Source organism: Pseudochaenichthys georgianus, unplaced genomic scaffold (genome assembly GCF_902827115.2).
Source record: "Pseudochaenichthys georgianus unplaced genomic scaffold, fPseGeo1.2 scaffold_1548_arrow_ctg1, whole genome shotgun sequence".
NCBI lineage: Eukaryota > Metazoa > Chordata > Actinopteri > Perciformes > Channichthyidae > Pseudochaenichthys > Pseudochaenichthys georgianus.
In genome coordinates, this window is record NW_027262379.1 from 7,663 (window position 1) to 31,925 (window position 24,263).

Consider the following 24,263-nt stretch of genomic DNA (forward strand, 5'->3'; position numbering starts at 1 on the left):
GGATAAAGACAACAGAGATCCAAACAGCCGCAAACTGGTTCCCTCCACTCAAAAACCATTAAAGATCAAACCCGCCAAGAGGAAGAACGCGGGAGGAAAGGTAAAATTGTTTGGGGGTCTTTTTGTGTGTACGTTAGGTCAAGGGTCTGCGAAAACAGGAAGTAATGACGGAGCAGGGACCTCCTTCTACCTCTGTATAAACTTGAATTTCATATTCGTTATTTCATTAGGTGTATGGTATCCTTAAGCGCCATGTTCTGTATAAACATTAATATTCTATATTCCATATTTATGGTGCATGCAATACTAAACTCTTAAGGCCCGGACACACCGAGCCGATTTCGGCCGTCGATAGATATCTGGCCGTCGATGAGCGTCCTGTCGCCCTACTCAGATTGGTGTGTCTCGCACCGTTGTGTCTTTTCGGCCGTGCCGACACCTTCCGCTCCCGATTCAAGTCGACAAAAGGCTGTCGGCAAAATAAATCACTCTGATTGGCTGTTCAGCTTAGCGAATCAGTGCATGAGAAGTGAAACGGAAGTGAAGAAGGCACAAACAGACTGGCTATTATTTTTCATTTTCCAGTACCGCACTAAACATGTTTTCGATTATAGGTCGTTATGTGAAACAGTCTGTGATGGACGAGAGTGAAAATGCAACGCACGCTATTTGTTGTTTATTTATATCAAGCAGTCTGTCTTCCGGTTGTTGCCTCTTTTGAATGATGAATACACACTACCGCCGCCTGCTGGTAAGGAGAGTTATTGCCACTCACGCATGCGCAGTTCGTACGTGCTACTTGGCCGTCGGCTGAAGTCTTTGCGGTGTGTTCCAGTGCGACACTGTTTGGCCAAGACGCAGGAGACGTGAGGGTCCGTCGGGACGTGTTCTTTGGTGTGTAGGGCCTTTAAAGTAATAATATGTAACCTTAGCTAAGAAGTTCACAGTTTAAAAAAAGTGCTGCACCGTGATTTAGCATATAGCGAGTATTTATGGGTTAGAGTAAGACTGTCATTGTTGTGTAAGTTGCTCTAGACTCCATGGTGGTCAGGCGGGGTGCAGAGCGGCTGAAGGCTCTAGACCCCATGGTGGTTAGGGGGGGTGCAGAGCGGCTGAAGGCTCTAGACCCCATGGTGGTCAGGGGGGGTGCAGAGCGGCTGAAGGCTCTAGACCCCATGGTGGTCAGGCGGGGTGCAGAGCGGCTGAAGGCTCTAGACCCCATGGTGGTCAGGCGGGGTGCAGAGCGGCTGAAGGCTCTAGACCCCATGGTGGTTAGGGGGGGTGCAGAGCGGCTGAAGGCTCTAGACCCCATGGTGGTTAGGGGGGGGGCAGAGCGGTTGAAGGCTCTAGACCCCATGGTGGTCAGGGGGGGTGCAGAGCGGCTGAAGGCTCTAGACCCCATGGTGGTTAGGGGGGTGCAGAGCGGCTGAAGGCTCTAGACCCCATGGTGGTTAGGGGGGGGCAGAGCGGTTGAAGGCTCTAGACCCCATGGTGGTCAGGGGGGGTGCAGAGCGGCTGAAGGCTCTGGGCCCCATGGTGGTTAAACGGAAGGGGGGTGCAGAGCGGCTGAGGGAAGCAGAAGACCTGAGAGTGCGGATGGGTGTTGATGTGCAGGAGGTCGGAGAGGTACAGAGCAGTGAGGTTATGGATTTGACGGGGAGCCAGTGAAGCTGCTGAAGAACAGGAGAGATGTGGTTAATGGAGGGGGTTCTGGTGATGAATGCGGGCGGCAGAGTTCTGGACCAGTTGAAGTTTGTAGATGGATTTGAGAGGGAGACCAAAGAGAAGGGAGTTGCAGTGGTCGATGCGGGAAGTGACCTGGGTGTGAACAAGAATGGCGGTGCTCTTAGGGTTAAGGGACGGCGGAGGCGGTTGATGGAAACAGGCAGCCCGAGCGAGATAGCAGACTTCGACCATTTCCATAAGTAAATAATAATGCTCGTAATTTGGGTCCGCTCCAAAATCTAATCAGTTCTTCCTCCGCTAATGCAACATCCTTCCCTTAAGGTTAATGAAAATAGGGTGAGGACTTTTTACGTAATCCTGTTGACCGACAAATGGAGAGGTTCGGCTCAGGAGGTGAAGGTTGTCTCCAAATTGAAATGTTCCTCCAGAGAGTGTTGAAGCGTCCTTGAGCATCGAACCTTATCCACACATCGGTGTATGAATGTATGACGTGTGTTGTAAAGCGCTTTGGAATGTAGACTAGAAAAGCGTCATATAAATGCACTCCAATTACAAACAAACCAAACTGAAAGCATTCAATAGTACGTCCTTGTTTTGGGAGTGGATATGATTATAAAAGTGAGCTAAAGTTAGGAGTGGCACTTTCACACAGATAACTTCATTAAGAGATTGGACCTTTCTTCATCCAGCCTTGACTGGAATTTCTACAATTTTAACAACTAGTGCTTCTCTTGGTTAATCATTGCCCTAGTTCTCTCTCCGGGTTGAGTTCTCCATCTGTGGTTTTTAATATCTCTCCATCTGTGGTTTTTCCTTTTCATTGTTTCACCGGAGGTCAGGACTCCCTGGAAGAAGAGATCTTGTATCTCAATGGGACATTCCTGGATAAATAAAGGATAAATAAAATTTAAAAAAATAAAAATTGTACTTTTATGTATGCACCATGACATCAAGTCAAATTCCTCGTACGTGTCAACCTACCTGGTAATAAACCTGATTCTGTTTCTGATGGTATTAAATCAATGAGGAAACTAAAATATACTTTAACAACCAAATTAACAACATGCTTTTGTCCGTGCAGGTGATGACCAATGAGTATGAGGACAGGTTTGAAGCGGGCAAACCCACAGTGAGTGATCCGGAGGAAACCTTCACCAGCATCAGTCCCACCAAGAGGGTGAAGGGAAAACACGATAAGCTCGAGAAGAGGAAGAAAAAGAATGACAAGGCTGGCAAGAAAGGCGAGAGGAGAGGAGGAAAGGCCGGGAAGATCGGGGGAAAGAAAAATGGAAAGAAGTTGTCAAAGTACTCGGAGAAAGAGGACTTCCCGAAGCCCACTAGGAAGCCGACGCCCGCTCCGAAGGGATCTTTGGCCTCCTTCCTCGACTACTTTGAGGACAGGAGGCGACTGCTGGTGAGAGCATGACGTAATTCACAGCTCATGAAAGGAGCCTCACTCTGCCTCTCTTTCCTTTCTGGCAGAAGTACACACATCCTTTACTCGAGTAGAAGTACAGACACTCGTGTTTAAAAATACTCTGGTGAAAGTAGAAGTACTGACTAAACTTCTTTACTCAAGTCAAAGTAAAGAGGCTTTGAAGTGTACTTCAGTAAAAAGTACAGATAAGAATATTGCTAGAATAATCTATTTGACTACAGCCAGCAGCTAGTTAGTTTAGCATAGAGACTGGAAACAGGTAGAAATGATTAGCCTTGCTCAGTCCAAAAACTATTTGTATGCTACGCTAAGCTAACGCAAGATAGCAAATAAGCGTATTTCCCAAAAAAGATTCACATCAGAAGTTAACCTTTATCTTTTCAGAGTAAGACACAGTAAACCAGACAAATGTATCCATCTGGAGAAGGGATTTATTGTTGATAAATTCTTACAGGTCAACAAACCACCACATGTTCTGGTGTGCAACTCACTTGTTTCCCCCTTGTGTATAACTTAATGTCATTACTTGATAGCCTGAAGTAGTTTGAAATATGAATACAGACATGCAGTATGTGGAGGCTGCACAGCTGAGTGCTGACAGACTGAGTGTCTCTGTGTCGCAGCAGCTATAGATTCTTATCACAGCAGTGCTGGGAAAATATGCCCCATCCTCCGCCTGCAGGTTAATGTAAACATCACCTCTGCAGCACCCTGTATGTGTGTGTAGGTGTGTGTGTGTGTGTTTTGCATTGCACGTCCATGACAGCCTCTCCCTCCCTGCAGCTGATCACGTCCCCCGGGGAGGAGAGCAACATGTACGTTCAGCAGAGAGATGAGTACCTGGAGTCCGTGTGTGAAATGGCCATCAGGAAAGTTTCCATCATCACCTTCTTCGGCTCGCTGAGCAACTCCACCATGAAGATCGACCACTACCAGCTGGGTGAGTGTCCTGCAGCGTCTCACCAGGGGAGAGGTTAACACGTTTAAAAGGAACTTGTTTTCAACTCGTAAACGTTGTGAGTAGGGTTGCCAGAAACTGACCATGATCAAAATCGATTATTCGGCAGCCCTGGCGAATAATAATCTGCACGCAGGCTTCCTCCAAGTTTACAGTAAAACAAACTGGTGGTGTGACCAATGGCCATTTACAATTATTAATACTATTACTATTATTAGCATATATATATTTATATATATTTTGGTTGAAACTAAGCCAGAAAAAAAAAAAAAAACATAAATAATAAAAAAATATATATAAATAATAAAAAAATATATATAAATAATAAAAAAAATATATATAAATAAAATCGATTTTTAAAAATAATATTCGATTATGGAGACTGTAACGAATAATCGAATAATCGCTGGCATCCCTAGTTGTGAGAAAGATGATTGGCAGTTCTCTCAGACTGTTGATGCCTCCATCTGGTTGGGAAATCTGTCCTCGTTTCTTAGTCACTCAGAATAACTGTTTACGAAGCTCTTAAGTCGCATCGTGTGTTTTCTACCTTTGCATCTTAAATCTGCATGTTCCCTTTGCTTGCCCTCTCTACCTTATGTGTATGCCTCTGCTCTGGCAGTAAACGTGGCCAGAGGCAATTCGTGTTTGGGTTGTTTCGTACCTCACAATTGAACAGAAACAACTTGAGGGAATTACTTCACATTTTGCAAATACGTCCACTTACTGTAGCGCCAATGAGAAACTGGTTCGAAATAGGTCGTTACACATCAGTAACTGAGACATAACAATTTTTATACACAATTGTCTAATATGGTTAGATGGGTCATTCCAGAATTGGAGGACAATTTAGGAAAAACAGATAATTAACCATCAATAAAAGTGATAAAGGCATCACATGTATATTTTCCAATGAATAATTAACCCTGTTAGTCTAATTATAGTAACAGGGTTGCAAATGAATGCTAATTTTAGCTTTTAATGCTAGCTGCACAATGTAATGCTATTGTCAGGGAATGGACACTTAGATATTTAACTAAAGAAAGATACATTTGAAATGAATTTGTTTTAGTCTCAACATGTGAGTAACAGGGTTGTGTTTGTATGAGAGCCACACTCCTTCAAGACTGACACGATTGGGAATATATTACAAATAAAAGAGAGGACTTACTTTTGGTCTACCCATGGCAGTAGCACATGGCTTGCTGACGTCCTTTCTGTGTCTTCTGACTTACAGTTTGTTCACTTCCTCTGCCAATCTAAAAAGGTTTGGGTAACAGGGTTGAACGCATGTTGAGGGACACCTTCAGTGTACAATTACTGTTATTTAAAATGTGTTTATGATTTAACAAATTGATTTTGCCATTACAAGAGACATATATCAATAGAATAATACCAACAAAAGTAAATAAAATCCCTATTTTAAATGTTATATTTGACATGCGAGTTGGTCACCAAGAAGCTGGGACAAGAGGAAAGGGCCATTTTAGGGGATGTTCGAGAGCTATTGGATCATTTAAATAAAGTTTTGAAACCACTTTTTCTACAACTTTATATACATCTTGTATCAAGAAGACAAGTATATTTAACACAACAAGTGCATGTTTTAGCTTTTTAGGCATGGATTATTAGATTTTTTATATGGGGGACGTGAAATGTCCTCCAATTCTGGAATGACCCAGATGATGAAATGATGACATTTGACACATGGCAGCATTTCTAGTGTTCTTCTATAGTATGTAAGTACTGTACTGTGAGTATGTTAAGTACTTAAAGTATATTGTTAATATAAAGCAAGAGGCAGAAATTATAGTCTATATATTTAATCTGTAAAGAGTTTAACGTATTAAAATATTACAGCATCTGTCTCTCTGTGTGCTGATTGTAGGGCAAGGCATCACGTCCATAGACATTATATTTCCAGGTGTCTTTTTTATTGTGTATTTTTGTAGGACAACCAACACCTTTCGTCTCCCTTGTTCTCCCCTCCAAAAAACCCATTGGTTTTACGAGATATTCTTGAAATTGACAAACACAAGTTTACGATACTTACACGGTTTGTTCGGACGTGCCGTGCTGCTCTTGCTGTTGAAGCTGCCGTTCGTGCAGAGGAAGTGTTATTGCAGTGTGAATGTTCTCCGTGTCGAGAGGCCACGTCTGCTGTCTTGTCCTCGTGTTACCTTATCTCGGCTCCAAGGGAAACAGCCTGAACTCTGCCAAAGCCACCGCACTTTCCTCTGAGCAGGTACACAGAGCTCACTGCTGATGTATCTCACCCTGACTGTTGTTCTCGTTGGTTCGTGTTCTCCTGAGGTGAAGGCACTTTGAAAGGTTGCACTTTCAACGTATTTTTAGTGAGAGGCTTTTTTGATTTAGCCACATTTGTCACATCAAGATCAAGGATATATTTTACCACGGGAGACCTGGACAAGAAAAGCGGAAACAAAGAGTTTCAACACGTTTGCATGCAGACAACCTGGAATATATTTCAACAAAGCTTTTAGGTCATTCAGAGCATCTATGTTTTTAAGATTAAGAAATAGGTCATAAAAAAATGAAAACTTTCAAAATAAAGTTAAAACATAATTTTCTTTTCTTTTTTACATTACATTACATTTTGCTAAATAATTAAAGAAATATTGCAAATTCTGATAACAGTTTCAGCTTTCTTTGTAACATAATGGTTGTGCTGGTTACTAGATAGGAGAGAGGGGTGTTTAGGTCAGCTGTAGGAAATGAGTTTGTTCAGAAGCTATTTTGAGTACAGGGGTCTTTATCTGTATCAGGGGAGTGTAACCACACACACACACACACACACACACACACACACACACACACACACACACATTTAATGCAATTATGACAACCAAAAATGTCCCTTTTATCAAACTGCTCAGAGCTTCTTGTTCAAGAAGTTCCAAAACCCCCCCGCGGTTTATTTTTATGAAATGCTGTATCATTTTGTCTCAGCGTCCTCTCTCATGTTTTCGGACATTTTACAGTCGTCTCAAACCCAAAGCGTGTGTGTGTGTGTGTGTGTGTGTGTGTGTGTGTGTGTGTGTGTGTGTGTGTGTGTGTGTGTGTGTGTGTGTGTGTGTGTGTGTGTGTGTGTGTGTGTGTGTGTGTGTGTGTGTGTGTGTGTGTGTGTGTGTGTGTGTGTGTGTGTGTGTGTGTGTGTGTGTGTGTGTGTGTGTGTGTGTGTGTGTGTGTGTGTGTGTGTGGTGTGTGTGTGTGTGTGTGTGTGTGTGTGTGTGTGTGTGTGTGTGTGTGTGTGTGTGTGTGTGTTGGCTTCGGGACATTGAAACCCACTTTGTAACCCTTTTACGAGTCTGTCACTCCGCATGACAACGAGGTTTTATCCGGCTGGAATGTTGGAAAAAGCGCAGAGATGACGTCAGCGAACCCCCCTCCCACGGTAGTTAGACTTTTGTTCCACTTACCGGCCCGAAGTGTGTGTGTGTGTGTGTGTGTGTGTGTGTGTGTGTGTGTGTGTGTGTGTGTGTGTGTGTGTGTGTGTGTGTGTGTGTGTGTGTGTGTGTGTGTGTGTGTGTGTGTGTGTGTGTGTGTGTGTGTGTGTGTGTGTGTGTGTGTGTGTGTGTGTGTGTGTGTGTGAGAGCCGGTACTGTACACAAACAACTGGTTCTTTCACTGCTGCCCCTCCCTCACTTTAGGGTGACCTCATGGTGGTCAGTGTGTGTGTAAAGTCTGAGTGTGTTGTTCGGCTGCAGTGTGTGTGCTGGGGTTTTCCTGATTTGCTCATGCACAACCACCAAAACACACTGTTCTGCGGTCTCTGTGTGTGTGTGTGTGTGTGTGTGTGTGTGTGTGTGTGTGTGTGTGTGTGTGTGTGTGTGTGTGTGTGTGTGTGTGTGTGTGTGTGTGTGTGTGTGTTGTGTGTGTGTGTGTGTGTGTGTGTGTGTGTGTGTGTGTGTGTGTGTGTGTGTGTGTGTGTGTGTGTGTGTGTGTGTGTGTGTGTGTGTGTGTGTGTGTGTGTGTGTGTGTGTGTGTGTGTGTGTGTGTGTGTGTGTGTGTGTGTGCAATGAGGCATTGGTGATTAAAGGCTTTTGCTTTGGTCTATTTAAACCTAACTACAGTGCTAGATTCATAAGGCCACAGATGGCAAATGCCCAAAATAACAAACAAACTTTGCGAATAAATAAAAAACATAAACTCCCCTTGACAAAGAGAATACAAGTTAAACACAAGACAAGTCTCTACCCTGATCTCAAGAGAAAAAACAAGAGAAAGAGACTTCAAAAATTATTCTTTCCACCTGTCACTTTTTGTGTCTTTGTGTGGGGTCTGTCCCTGATTCGCTCTGCATGTTTACACTCTGCAGACCCCACTTTACCGCCATGTCGAACACAATTGTCAAATAAAAAATGTTTTACGTTTGAGCAATAAAAAACACATTTTACTCCCCCGTCTCAGAGCCAAATTCTCACATTGTGTGTTTGTCATTATGGGTTATTTTATGGGAAAACTCTTCATCACAAGTGTTCTTCATTTTACATTAAAAGTCTGTCCTGACGGTTATTTGACTTTTTTAAATGCGTGTAAAAGATTGTATCTCTCCGATGTGATATTGCAAGACTCTCATGATTAGATTAGAATAGATTAGATTTACTTTATTGAGCCGAACTTGGCAAGTTGTTTATGAACTAAACGGTTGTTAGATTTACTTTTTTCACTTGTGTTTTCGGGGCAAAATGTCAAACAAAGCTAAGATGTCAGAAGTTATTAAATATTATATTTCTCATGTTTTGGTTTCACTGGTTTTATGGAAATCACTGCATGGCACAAATCTTTTCTACTGCCTGAAACGCCTCCATTGAACTCCTTTGTTTACTTCCGGAACATAATGACATCACTATGTAACACACACGCTCCTATTGGCTAGCGCTTCAACACATTGTAGGTAATAGGCTAAGGGGCGGGACATCTCTACGCGGTTGACCAATCACAACAGAACTAGCCCTGTACAGTCAAACAGTGTGAAATGTATCACAGATTCTCACCTCTGTCTCTCTGTTTTATTTCCTTCAGAGAACGATAAGCCGATGAAGGGTCTGCGTCAGGAGGACTTGGTGAACCAGGATCTGATCACAGAGCTGAGGAAAGAGTTCAGCATGACGTATGATGACTTCTACATGGTGCTAACAGACGGAGACATGAGGGTCAAGGTGAGGACTCGAGTTATGGGATGGAAGTCCTTAGAGGCACATTAAGTTGGGCTCTGTGCACATTTCCTTTACCAACTCCAAATCTCCCAGAGCCCCCATGGCGTCCCTCAGGGTTCTGTACTTGGTCCCCACATTATTGAGCTCTGTGCACATTTCCTCTACCAACTCCAAATCTCCCAGAGCCCCCATGGCGTCCCTCAGGGATCTGTACTTGGTCCCCACATTATTGAGCTCTGTGCACATTTCCTCTACCAACTCCAAATCTCCCAGAGCCCCCATGGCGTCCCTCAGGGATCTGTACTTGGTCCCCACATTATTGAGCTCTGTGCACATTTCCTCTACCAACTCCAAATCTCCCAGAGCCCCCATGGCGTCCCTCAGGGTTCTGTACTTGGTCCCCACATTATTGAGCTCTGTGCACATTTCCTCTACCAACTCCAAATCTCCCAGAGCCCCCATGGCGTCCCTCAGGGATCTGTACTTGGTCCCCACATTATTGAGCTCTGTGCACATTTCCTCTACCAACTCCAAATCTCCCAGAGCCCCCATGGCGTCCCTCAGGGATCTGTACTTGGTCCCCACATTATTGAGCTCTGTGCACATTTCCTCTACCAACTCCAAATCTCCCAGAGCCCCCATGGCGTCCCTCAGGGTTCTGTACTTGGTCCCCACATTATTGAGCTCTGTGCACATTTAATAGTAATAATAATAATACATTTCATTTATACATTTACACTTTAAAAAACAACGTCATCTCAAGGTGCTTCACAATGCTATGAGGAGAACAAAAAAAAAATTACAAAGTTATCTAAGGAGCATTTTGAATAAAATATGGTAGTGTGAAAAAGGTTAGAATAGAAAATAAATGTAGTAATGCAGACGTCTGTATGTTCGCATTTCAAAGGCTCTCTCATCTCTTACCTGAACTCAGAGGACAAAAGGACCCTCTTTTATGGGCCACTTGTTTTGAAGAATCCAGACCAGACAAGGACAAGTCGTGATGATGTTTTAACAATGTGAACAGAGTGAGACTTTCCCTTGAAGGTTAAAGTACTTTCTCTTCTTTATGTTGTACTGGTTCATTCTATGGCTGCCGTTATGAGAAGAATATGGGATATGCAGAAACGCTTGGTACATGTTACAGTTCAGTACTCACATCAGGGAAGTAAATGAAAACACAATATCGAGATTGATGCACCACTTATTTTGTAAAACTATCATAAAGAGAGCAGTGGAAACATGGAGACCTTTAACACGGTTGATTACTAAATTATCACCAAAAACAATGTTTTAAAGAGTAAATAAGGAACCACATAAATATACGAAAGTGTTTTGAAAGCATAATTTTCTAAAAATGTTAAGAAATATAGTCGCCATATTGAAATGTTAACGAACAAATAAGAAAGTTCTGAAAAGGCTTATTTGCACAAATAGTCCTAGAAAAAATATCCTGCACCAAGAAATGTTAACGATCAATAGACACACCATAAAAAAGGGTTTATTTGCGCAAAAAGCTTACCCAAAAAAAGCAAAATGTACATAGTCCAAAGAAAAAAGTGTTATGCTGCTTTCAGTTTACTGTTAAAATGTCAAAAAATAACATTGAATTGAACATAAAAGTCACATAAAAAAAGATTTCTACTGATACTCCTTCAGCAAATAATAAAATTGCAGTCCTTTTGCCGCGTTGACCACTCAAAATATTGCATAACATTGACATTGCGTAAAAAAAATATGTGTACAGCCGGAGTTCCATAAATGAACGTTGACAGGTTCACCAGCAGCTCTTTGATCCTCTGCTGCTCTCTGACCTGTCCAACCACCGCCTTCACTCTCACACTGATTGAATTCACACTACATTACATCTTGCCCACACCTGTGTGTACGTGTGTGTGTTCATGCCAGGGTAAATATCCAGGCTGTTTTTGGACGTTTCAATCAAAGAGGCCAGTGTTCTCTGTGTGCTGACCAGACAGAAGGGCGAGAGTGTGTGTGTGTCAGAGTGTGTGTCAGAGTGTGTGAGAGAGAGTGTGTGTGGGAGACAGAGAGAGTGTAAAAGAAGCTGATTCAGCAGAACCACAGGAAGGTGTGAAAGTGTGAGTGTTCAGCTTTTTGTAAAAAACACATTATATCAAAAGTACAGTTTTGCAAATCACTTCTCTTTAGTGACCCGAAAATGAACAACGAAAACGTACATATAGAGGTTGTTTTAAATGACAAATATCTACACATGTATCTACTTAAACACATATATACACACACACACATACATATACATATATATATACATACACACATATACGCACAGATACATACACACATACATAACTAGCTTTTTGTAAATGTAATGGGATGCTGTGTTACGTTCAGGCTAGGAAATACATGACGACATTTAAGAGGAGATATTAGCTCATGTCTCCATGCTTTCATGTTCAAAAAGCTCTTTATGTTTCTCATACTGCCTGTGCTGCAGCACCTCTTTTCACCCTCTGTCTGAAACCAGAGCCCAGTCTGCTCTGATTGGTTAGCTGGGCGGCTCTGTTGTGATTGGTCAACCGCTTAGAGATGTCCCGCCCCTTAGCCTATATCACGTACAGTGTGTTGGAGCGCTAGCCAAAAGAAGGGCAAGTGTTACATAGTGATGTTATTATATTACAGAATTAATTAAAGGAGTCCAATGGAGGCGTTTCAGGCAGGGGGGGGGGTTTAGCCTTTGCAGACCATTGACATGCACTAAAACCTATAGAACACACTAAAGGAAGGGAAAAACCACAAAAAGCGTAATAGAGCCTCTTAAAGTAAAAAACATCTCAGTGATATTTATTTTCTCTCGTACTTATTTGCATATTTGATAGTGCGGTAGTCCAAAAGTAATAATCAGGTTACATTTCTCTTATATTGTGATACTTACACGAGGTTACATATTACCTGTGTGCAGTCACCTCCCTGGTTTATATTCAGCGGATACTTCTGGTGCCGTTTCCCAGAAGTGATCCTGCAGGATGTTTGATGTGGGAAAAGCCGCACCACATCTGCTGCAAGAACTTCACTTCATCACTTTACTGGAACCAGCTTCACCGATGTTTTCTATTTTAATATCCTCCAGATCTTTCTCTCTGGTTGTATCGGTTTATTTATCCCGAGGTTAAACCACGTCTTGATGTTCTTTTTTTCTGTCAGCAAACCTACGAGGTTCCCATCGCCATGAAGGCCGTGTTCGACTACATCGACACGTTCTCCTCCCGCATCCGAGAGATGGAGCAGCAGAAGAGAGACGGGGTCGAGTGCAAGAAGGAGGACAAGCCCAGGTCTCTGGAGAACTTCCTGTCGAGGTGAAGACATTTCAAAGTTTCCATCACACACACACACACACACACACACACACACACACACACACACACACACACACACACACACACACACACACACACACATACCATGTATACATCACTTCAGGGGACATTACATTGACTTACAAGCATTTCCTGGAGACTTAACCCTTACCACGTCTTTACCCTAAAATGAATGATCCCCCTTATGGGGACCTCCAATTTGTCCCCATAAGGGAGGCGTTGTAAATAGATTTAGGTCCCCACAAGTATAGTAATGCTAGGCCACGCACGCACGCACGCATGCACACACACACACACACACACACACACACACACACACACACACACACACACAGACACACACTGTTGGCCATTAGGAGCAATTTGGGATTAACACATCGACATTTTGACTGCAGGAAAAGAATAAAGGAATATAAACACAATTGTTGTCCTCTGTTAAAAAGTTAATCCACTACAAGGTAAAACAAGAAAGCAAGTTCAATCAAAACAAACTTATAAACTTGTAAAATGTACATTCCATACACTATATGGTCTTTTGAAACTATTTCTAAAGACCACGTTGAACAGAAATACTTCAGGTCTCAGATCTCTTGTAAAGAAGCTTTCAGTATTGTTTGCAAGCACTAACCGATGAAGCATGTACATATATGAAATTGGCTCGTCAACATTTACATCTTTCAGTGGAATTTAGAAGTTTTTGGTGCACACTCCTTAGTGTCCTGGCTTTGTGCACAGGACGTCTGACATCTGCATCTCTTTGAATCCCAGAAAGTCTTTGTTTAGTGTTTTGGAGTTGGTTGTCAGGATAATTGGGTGGTCCCTTCAAACAACTTCCAAATAATCAGCTGGAACATAATTCACTGTGTTTATAAGACACATGTCACAGATGGCACGGTGTCTGATATTAAAGAATCACTCAAAGTGCCTCAAGGCTGAATCATTGCAGGCACTTACTCTCCACACAGGAAGTCGTTTTTGTTCCCATGTAGATCTGAGTATCAGCTTCACATCACAGCGCTGACATTCGGCAGCTTTTTTTTTAACCATAATTCTGGGTTGTCTGTGTACGAGCAAAAAAACGTCTTCTGGTCTCGGCACGGAGATTTTCTGCTGCTGCAAAGTGCCACTTAGATGCACAATGACGTTTTTTCTTCTGTGTGATTGCAGGTTTCGATGGAGACGTCGCCTCTTCATCATCTCCGCCCCAAACGATGAGGACTGGGCCTATCAGCAGCAGCTCTACGCCCTCAACAGCCAGGCCTGCAACCTGGGTGAGTCAGAGTTAAAGTACACACATCCTTTAGTACACATACTCGTGTTTAAAAATACTCTGGTGAAAGTAGAAGTACTGACTAAACTTCTTCACTCAAGTAAAAGTAAAGAGGCTTTGAAATGTACTTAAAGGGGACCCATAATGCACTTTTGTACGTCTTTTATACATGAATATGTGTCCCCGGTGTTCCAGGGAACTCACCAAGTGTCAGAAAACACAACCCTCTCTCTTTTCCTCCGTACCCAAATCTCTAAAAATGGGAGCTGCAACGGATCTGATACAGATTTGAAATTGTTCTGACGTCAGGAACGAGGAGCTCCGCCTATATGGGCAATTCTCCACCTATCAGGGGAATGGGGGGTTGGGCCACGGCCGGCCATTGCCGCTCGAAAGCGCTGGAGACGCTGTAGTACATATGCCAGGCCTGTAAGTGGCGCTGTAGTCTGCCACAAAAGCAGCGAAGAAGACTTCCCGCGCATGGTTGCCATGGTTGCCCTTCTGTTTATTCTCCGCTGTGGCTCTTTTTCTCCCTCCCGAGGCAAGCGTTTGCTCCCGCTGCTGTAATTCAATGCAATCCCTCCCCGTCGAGGCAAGCGCTGTAATTCAAAAACAGAACAGGGCTGGAAAAGAGCAAATAGAGCGAAATGAGGCATGGCTAAAATGCATGATCTGTTTGGTATTTTGAAAAAAAAAACTATCTTTATATACTTTATATAGGTATGGCCCTACAATATATTGTTCAAATATAGCATGATAGGTCCACTTTAAGTAAAAAGTACCCATAGCTAACAGCTGCTTTAAAGAGTACCTGACCTCCCTTTATATTAATAGAACAATAATGTCATTGTTAGCTAATGAATGTTTCCATGCTGAACAACGGCAACATGACAACGTTTCCATTGGTCCCTCTTCTTTAGAGAAGACCAGGAAGTGATGGATACACGGATCGTGTTCCAACCAATAGGCACGCAATGACTCTAAAGAATAATGATCACGCACCAACACACATTCAGACTAAAGGAACCAGCTGTTTGGGAAATGAGAGAAGTAGAAAGTACAGGTATTTGTGTTCAACATGTAAGAAGTAGAAAGTACAGGTATTTGGATTCAACATGTAAGAAGTAGAAAGTACAGGTATTTGGGTTCAACATGTAAGAAGTAGAAAGTACAGGTATTTGAGTTCAACATGTAAGAAGTAGAAAGTAAAGGTATTTGGGTTCAACATGTAAGAAGTAGAAAGTACAGGTATTTGGGGTTCAACATGTAAGAAGTAGAAAGTACAGGTATTTGGGTTCAACATGTAAGAAGTAGAAAGTACAGGTATTTGGGTTCAAACATGTAAGAAGTAGAAAGTACAGGTATTTGGGTTCAACATGTAAGAAGTAGAAAGTACAGGTATTTGAGTTCAACATGTAAGAAGTAGAAAGTACAGGTATTTGAGTTCAACATGTAAGAAGTAGAAAGTACAGGTATTTGGGTTCAACATGTAAGAAGTAGAAAGTACAGGTATTTGGGTTCAACATGTAAGAAGTAGAAAGTACAGGTATTTGAGTTCAACATGTAAGAAGTAGAAAGTAAAGGTATTTGGGTTCAACATGTAAGAAGTAGAAAGTACAGGTATTTGGGTTCAACATGTAAGAAGTAGAAAGTACAGGTATTTGGGTTCAACATGTAAGAAGTAGAAAGTACAGGTATTTGAGTTCAACATGTAAGAAGTAGAAAGTACAGGTATTTGGGTTCAACATGTAAGAAGTAGAAAGTACAGGTATTTGGGTTCAACATGTAAGAAGTAGAAAGTACAGGTATTTGGGTTCAACATGTAAGAAGTAGAAAGTACAGGTATTTGGGTTCAACATGTAAGAAGTAGAAAGTACAGGTATTTGTGTTCAACATGTAAGAAGTAGAAAGTACAGGTATTTGAGTTCAACATGTAAGAAGTAGAAAGTACAGGTATTTGAGTTCAACATGTAAGAAGTAGAAAGTACAGGTATTTGAGTTTCAACATGTGAGAAGTAGAAAGTACAGGTATTTGAGTTCAACATGTAAGAAGTAGAAAGTACAGGTATTTGAGTTCAACATGTGAGAAGTAGAAAGTACAGGTATTTGTGTTCAACATGTAAGAAGTAGAAAGTACAGGTATTTGAGTTCAACATGTAAGAAGTAGAAAGTACAGGTATTTGAGTTCAACATGTAAGAAGTAGAAAGTACAGGTATTTGAGTTCAACATGTGAGAAGTAGAAAGTACAGGTATTTGAGTTCAACATGTAAGAAGTAGAAAGTACAGGTATTTGAGTTCAACATGTGAGAAGTAGAAAGTACAGGTATTTGTGTTCAACATGTGAGAAGTAGAAAGTACAGGTATTTGTGTCCAACATGTAAGAAGTAGAAAGTACAGGTATTTGAGTTCAACATGTAAGAAGTAGAAAGTACAGGTATTTGAGTTCAACATGTAAGAAGTAGAAAGTACAGGTATTTGAGTTCAACATGTGAGAAGTAGAAAGTACAGGTATTTGAGTTCAACATGTAAGAAGTAGAAAGTACAGGTATTTGGGTTCAACATGTAAGAAGTAGAAAGTACAGGTATTTGGGTTCAACATGTAAGAAGTAGAAAGTACAGGTATTTGTGTTCAACATGTAAGAAGTAGAAAGTACAGGTATTTGAGTTCAACATGTAAGAAGTAGAAAGTACAGGTATTTGAGTTCAACATGTAAGAAGTAGAAAGTACAGGTATTTGAGTTCAACATGTAGAAGTAGAAAGTACAGGTATTTGAGTTCAACATGTAAGAAGTAGAAAGTACAGGTATTTGAGTTCAACATGTAAGAAGTAGAAAGTACAGGTATTTGTGTTCAAAATGTAAGAAGTAGAAAGTACAGGTATTTGAGTTCAACATGTAAGAAGTAGAAAGTACAGGTATTTGAGTTCAACATGTAAGAAGTAGAAAGTACAGGTATTTGAGTTCAACATGTGAGAAGTAGAAAGTACAGGTATTTGTGTTCAACATGTAAGAAGTAGAAAGTACAGGTATTTGGATTCAACATGTAAGAAGTAGAAAGTACAGGTATTTGGGTTCAACATGTAAGAAGTAGAAAGTACAGGTATTTGAGTTCAACATGTAAGAAGTAGAAAGTAAAGGTATTTGGGTTCAACATGTAAGAAGTAGAAAGTACAGGTATTTGGGTTCAACATGTAAGAAGTAGAAAGTACAGGTATTTGAGTTCAACATGTAAGAAGTAGAAAGTACAGGTATTTGAGTTCAACATGTAAGAAGTAGAAAGTACAGGTATTTGGGTTCAACATGTAAGAAGTAGAAAGTACAGGTATTTGGGTTCAACATGTAAGAAGTAGAAAGTACAGGTATTTGAGTTCAACATGTAAGAAGTAGAAAGTAAAGGTATTTGGGTTCAACATGTAAGAAGTAGAAAGTACAGGTATTTGGGTTCAACATGTAAGAAGTAGAAAGTACAGGTATTTGGGTTCAACATGTAAGAAGTAGAAAGTACAGGTATTTGAGTTCAACATGTAAGAAGTAGAAAGTACAGGTATTTGGGTTCAACATGTAAGAAGTAGAAAGTACAGGTATTTGGGTTCAACATGTAAGAAGTAGAAAGTACAGGTATTTGGGTTCAACATGTAAGAAGTAGAAAGTACAGGTATTTGAGTTCAACATGTAAGAAGTAGAAAGTACAGGTATTTGAGTTCAACATGTGAGAAGTAGAAAGTACAGGTATTTGTGTTCAACATGTAAGAAGTAGAAAGTACAGGTATTTGGATTCAACATGTAAGAAGTAGAAAGTACAGGTATTTGGAGTTCAACATGTAAGAAGTAGAAAGTACAGGTATTTGGGTTCAACATGTAAGAAGTAGAAAGTACAGGTATTTGAGTTCAACATGTAAGAAGTAGAAAGTACAGGTATTTGGGTTCAACATGTAAGAAGTAGAAAGTACAGGTATTTGGGTTCAACATGTAAGAAGTAGAAAGTACAGGTATTTGGGTTCAACATGTAAGAAGTAGAAAGTACAGGTATTTGGGTTCAACATGTAAGAAGTAGAAAGTACAGGTATTTGGGTTCAACATGTAAGAAGTAGAAAGTACAGGTATTTGAGTTCAACATGTAAGAAGTAGAAAGTACAGGTATTTGAGTTCAACATGTAAGAAGTAGAAAGTACAGGTATTTGAGTTCAACATGAGAGAAGTAGAAAGTACAGGTATTTGGGTTCAACATGTAAGAAGTAGAAAGTACAGGTATTTGAGTTCAACATGTAAGAAGTAGAAAGGGTGGACGGGGAGAGAGAGACTATGGACGCGCTCGTGAACTGAAATAAAGGGCGGTGCCGGCCGTCAGCGAACCGAGCTGGCCTTTCTGCGCGACTGTCACTCAAATGTGGGACATAGTCTCAATTTGTGGGACACGGGACAAATGATAAAAATGAAGTTGCATAAATACTTGAGCTACGTTTTTATTATAATTACTGTGAAATGTATTATGTTTTCGTCATTATTACAACAAATACACACTTGCAACCGATAACACTGGCAATGATTTCATAGTTATTAGACTATTAAAAAAAATCATGCTTCAAAAAAGTGGGGGCTCCAAATAAGTGGGGGGACGGCGATCCCCCGCGTCCAACGACCACTACACCACTGCTCCTCACAATACTCGAGACATTTATGGTCAGTGTTAGCTACGTGGGCTACAAAGAGAATACTTATAGAAAGAAGAAAGCATTTTTCAGTGGTACTATACGTTTCGAACATACAGTACGAACATATTTTAACGTGATTTAATTGCACAGACGGCGAAAACGTAATTTAGACAACAATCTAAAATAGGAAATCCTCAAGGTAATTTTAATATAATAAATAACTTTATATGAAGACATTTTTAGATGAAGATTCAAGGGCCAAGGCATTTTATGCAACCTGGCACTAATATTTAACCATGACCTAAACTTCACCCTGGCATGTTATGCGTCACTGCCTGTAAAAGTACAAGTTAAACCACTTATGAATATGTTCACATGAAGAAGTTGGCCATATGGGATATCTGTGGTTACTGCAACCCTGCAGATATTATCAGCATGTGTGTGTGTGTGTGTGTGTGTGTGTGTGTGTGTGTGTGTGTGTGTGTGTGTGTGTGTGTGTGTGTGTGTGTGTGTGTGTGTGTGTGTGTGTGTGTGTGTGTGTGTGTGTGTGTGTGTGTGTGTGTGTGTGTGTGTGTGTGTGTGTGTGTGTGTGTGTGTGTGTGTGTGTGTGTGTGTGTGTGTGTGTGTGTGTGTGTGTGTGTGTGTGTGTGTGTGTGTGTGTGTGTGTGTGTGTGTGTGTGTGTGTGTGTGTGTGTGTGAGTGTGTGAGGGATCCCAGATGACAGAACTTTGTCAAAAAGCTTAGTCAGCTTTCCACAGTTACTCAAATGCTATATCTCAGAAATGATGTTCTCGTTTATTGACTGGACATGGAGGATGAGAAGACCGTTCATAAAAGCAACGCCTCTGGATTCACCTGCTTTTTGTTCATAAAATGTGTAGGGTCATGCTACCTCAATCAAACTTTTACATTATCACAGTGACATCCCAGGTATAGGTTTCAAAATGTTTCGGTGTGCATGTTTGTGTTACCGATAGTACAAATAATATCATTTTCAAAATCTGTTTTTACGTTTTTTGTGCGATTTTGGGTCCAAAATGTTCATATAGTATGTCAAAATGTAAAAAATAACTATCAGTTTATATAGGTGAGGATGTCTTAAAAAGATAGACACCAAACATTGACATGCAAAAGATTTCTTAATGGGGTTTAGTAAGACAAATCAAGAGTATGCGAAAACGGCCAAATGAGCGCAGGGCTCTAAAGGGTTAAGACACATTTCTCTCTGATGTTTGTTCTCAATGTGTTTGTTATTGTCTCGTTGGAACAGGTCTCCGGCACATCGCCATTTTGAAGTTGGTCGGCACGGACCTGGCAGACATTGGTGGAGTCCTGGAACTTTATCCTATCAATGGTAAGAAGTGTATCTTGTAAAATAATGTCAAAAACATACATTATAGTAATACCTCATTTTACTGACATGCAGTCCATTCAGGTTCCCCAGAATCCCGTTAATGCGATAACGTCCAGGATAGGGTTTCCGTTTCTACGCATCAGCATTCCACACATGGGTCTTATGTCATAGAGACGTAATGCAAATGTCATGTTATAAAGAGACCTAGTATACAGTAGCATCCGCATAGAGTAAGGCAAGTTTATGTATATAGCACTTTTCTGTACGCGACAATTCAAAGTGCTTTACAAAACAAATTAAAATACTTGTATTGCATAACATCACATTATTGTGGGGGAAACTTCTGAAGCAATAATAAAAACAGGACTCAGAGAGACGCGAGGAGAGCTGGAGCTTTGATGGCAAACACTGACGGTTTATTTGGAGCTTCGCCCGGAGAATTCACGAGACATACACGGGCCACGGTCTGACCAGGTTGAGATGCCAAATGAATTCTGAAGAACGCTTCTGGAGCTCCAGGCTTTAACTATCAGAGTGGAATAATCAACATTCTTCATCAGCGAGACTAAACACATATGGACGTTGAATCCAACTGGAGCTGTCATCGTTAGAAAATAACGTGCTGCAGGGAACCTACAGTGGCGGATCTAGACAATTTGACATGGGGTGGCAAAGGGGAGGCAAGAGGGGCTTGGGAGGATGGATGAATCCACTACACCAAACACTAAAACACAGACATACATATCAACTATTTATTGTTATAGTATCCCAAAGATTAACATGCCTAGTAATCAAACAATACAAGACCGTGCATATTTTGAAACATAAAAGTTTCAGCAAAATTCAAATAATACAAGAATTACAATAATTTCTCAATAAAAAATATAAAACGCCAGGCAAAATACAAACAGACTATATCAAATTTGACACAGTACACACAACAGTGAACTTTTGTACAACTTAAGTCCTTGGATGCAAAGACATCACCTATCTATTTTAAGATAGCTTGAGGCGCCGGTTGTTGTGCTGTGCAGCAAAACGTTTGACAATGCTGAGAATCGCTAGGGGCTGCCCCCCCCTTGCCCCCCCCCCCCCCCCCGTAGATCCGCCCCTGCCTACGTCCCTGAACAGTAAACTACCTCATGGCGGCTTGTGCTCGGTCATAAGCGGCAACATCAATGCGCCCAGCGGCCCCTCCTCAAGAGAGATAGCAGCAGAAGCCCAGGCCGGAGACCTGTGCCGTGGGGAAGGAGACAGTGAGAGGAGGACACTTATGAACTGTGTCAAAGGTTGAATACCTAAGCACATTATTCTCCAACAATTATAATTCAAAGTCATGTTGATTAGGTCCTACAAAGTAATTGTATAGTATGTCAAAAATGTTTTATACAAATTCATAGTATTATATCCAATAATAAGTCATAGTACTTTTTGTTGTAAAAAGTAGTTGTATAACATGTCTTTAAACTTTTGTACAAGTATGTAGTACACATTCTTAGTATAGTAAGTCATAAAAGTCACACTATAATATATTTAAAAAATTATAATATCATATGTGATAAAAAGAGATAATATAGTATGTCAAATTATTTTTGAAAGAAGTCTTAGAATAGTATGTTGTAAAAATTGGCAGTATAATTTTATAAATTGTAAAAAATAAAACACATGCCTTAAAGGTCACCTATTCTGCAAAATCCTCTTCTCCATGTCTCTTCCGCATCAACACGTGTCCCCTCTTCTCCATGTCTCTTCTACATCAACATGTGTCCCCTCTTCTCCATGTCTCTTCTACATCAACATGTGTCCCCTCTTCTTCATGTCTCTTCTACATCACCATGTGTCCCCTCTTCTTCATGTCTCTTCTACATCAACATGTGTCCCCTCTTCTCCATGTCTCTTCTACATCAACATGTGTCCCCTCTTCTTCATGTCTCTTCCACATCAACATGTGTCCCCTCTTCTTCACGTCTCTTCTACATCAACATGTGTCCCCTCTTCTCCATGTCTCTTCCGCATCAACATGTGTCCCCTCTTCTCCATGTCTCTTCTACATCAACATGTGTCCCCTGTTCTTCATGTCTCTTCCACATCAACATGTGTCCCCTCTTCTTCATGTCTCTTCTACATCAACATGTGTCCCCTCTTCTTCATGTCTCTTCTTCATCAACATGTGTCCCCTCTTCTTCATGTCTCTTCTACATCAACATGTGTCCCCTCTTCTTCATGTCTCTTCTACATCAACACGTGTCCCCTCTTCTTCATGTCTCTTCTACATCAACATGTGTCCCCTCTTCTCCATGTCTCTCCTACATCACCATGTGTCCCCTCTTCTTCATGTCTCTTCTACATCAACATGTGTCCCCTCTTCTCCATGTCTCTTCTACATCAACATGTGTCCCCTCTTCTTCATGTCTCTTCCACATCAACATGTGTCCCCTCTTCTTCACGTCTCTTCTACATCAACATGTGTCCCCTCTTCTCCATGTCTCTTCCGCATCAACATGTGTCCCCTCTTCTCCATGTCTCTTCTACATCAACATGTGTCCCCTGTTCTTCATGTCTCTTCCACATCAACATGTGTCCCCTCTTCTTCATGTCTCTTCTACATCAACATGTGTCCCCTCTTCTTCATGTCTCTTCTTCATCAACATGTGTCCCCTCTTCTTCATGTCTCTTCTACATCAACATGTGTCCCCTCTTCTCCATGTCTCTTCTACATCAACATGTGTCCCCTCTTCTTCATGTCTCTTCTACATCAACATGTGTCCCCTCTTCTCCATGTCTCTTCTACATCAACATGTGTCCCCTCTTCTTCATGTCTCTTCTACATCAGCATGTGTCCCCTCTTCTTCATGTCTCTTCTACATCAACATGTGTCCCCTCTTCTTCATGTCTCTTCTACATCAACATGTGTCCCCTCTTCTTCATGTCTCTTCTACATCAACATGTGTCCCCTCTTCTTCATGTCTCTTCTACATCAATGCTGCAATGATCCGTTTGGTGTTTCAGCCAATCAGAGACCGGCTCTGGATATATCTGAGACCTGCGATACACTGATGAGAAACTGTCCAATCAGAGAGCTTTAATCCCTGTGTGTCCCCCATCCAGGCAGTGCCACGGTGGAGCGAGAGGGAATGTCCGGGGCTCTGGTGAAAGACATGAGGAACTACTTCCAGGTCAGCCCGGAGTATTTCTCCATGCTGCTAGTGGGCAAGGATGGAAACGTGAAGTCCTGGTACCCCTCCCCCATGTATTCCATGGCCATCATCTACGAGCTGGTGGACTCCATGCAGCTGCGCCGGCAGGAGATGGCCATCCAGCAGTCTCTGGGCATGAGATGTCCTGAGGACGAGTACGGAGGATACGGATACCACCAGCATGGATATCAGGACGGGTATCACCAGGGTTACGGGTACTAAGAGAAGAGCAACATCTCCCGAGGATCCTCTTACTTTCCATCCCTTCTTTCCTTCCCATCCTCACTTCTTTCCTTCCCATCCTCTAAACATGTCCAACATCCCTTCTTTCCTTCCCATCCTCACTTCTTTCCTTCCCATCCTCACTTCTTTCCTTCCCATCCTCTAAACATGTCCAACATCCCTTCTTTCCTTCCCATCCTCACTTCTTTCCTTCCCATCCTCTAAACATGTCCAACATCCCTTCTTTCCTTCCCATCCTCACTTCTTTCCTTCCCATCCTCACTTATTTCCTTCCCATCCTCTAAACATGTCCAACATCCCTTCTTTCCTTCCCATCCTCACTTCTTTCCTTCCCATCCTCACTTATTTCCTTCCCCTCCTCTAAACACGTCCAACATCCCTTCTTTCCTTCCCATCCTCTAAACACGTCCAACATCCCTTCTTTCACTTCCCATCCTCACTTCTTTCCTTCCCCTCCTCTAAACACGTCCAACATCCCTTCTTTCCTTCCCATCCTCTAAACACTTCCATCATCCCTTCCTTCCTTCCCATCCTCTAAACACGTCCAACATCCCTTCTTTCCTTCCCATCCTCTAAACACTTCCAACATCCCTTCTTTCCTTCCCCTCCTCTAAACACTTCCACCATCCCTTCTTTCCTTCCCATCCTCTAAACACTTCCATCATCCCTTCCTTCCTTCCCATCCTCTAAACACGTCCTCATCCCTTCCTTCCTTCCCATCCTCTAAACACGTCCAACATCCCTTCTTTCCTTCCCATCCTCTAAACACTTCCAACATCCCTTCCTTCCTTCCCATCCTCTAAACACTTCCAACATCCCTTCTTTCCTTCCCCTCCTCTAAACACTTCCACCATCCCTTCTTTCCTTCCCATCCTCTAAACACTTCCACCATCCCTTCTTTCCTTCCCATCCTCTAAACACTTCCACCA

The 24,263-nt window shown here is 41.7% G+C and overlaps 1 protein-coding gene across 1 annotated transcript; it reads left to right on the plus strand.

Annotated features, from left to right (window-relative positions):
- Positions 1 to 16: 16 nt before the first annotated feature.
- On the plus strand, positions 17 to 24,257 carry LOC117441180 (coiled-coil domain-containing protein 80). The gene is made up of 8 exons (XM_034077386.2): positions 17 to 100; positions 2,768 to 3,100; positions 3,908 to 4,064; positions 9,129 to 9,265; positions 12,446 to 12,597; positions 13,786 to 13,889; positions 19,811 to 19,894; positions 23,003 to 24,257. Exons 2-8 carry the CDS (start codon positions 2,771 to 2,773, stop codon positions 23,311 to 23,313), a joined length of 1,275 nt encoding a protein of 424 aa, XP_033933277.2. The 5' UTR covers positions 17 to 100; positions 2,768 to 2,770; the 3' UTR covers positions 23,314 to 24,257.
- The last annotated feature ends 6 nt before the right edge of the window (positions 24,258 to 24,263 follow it).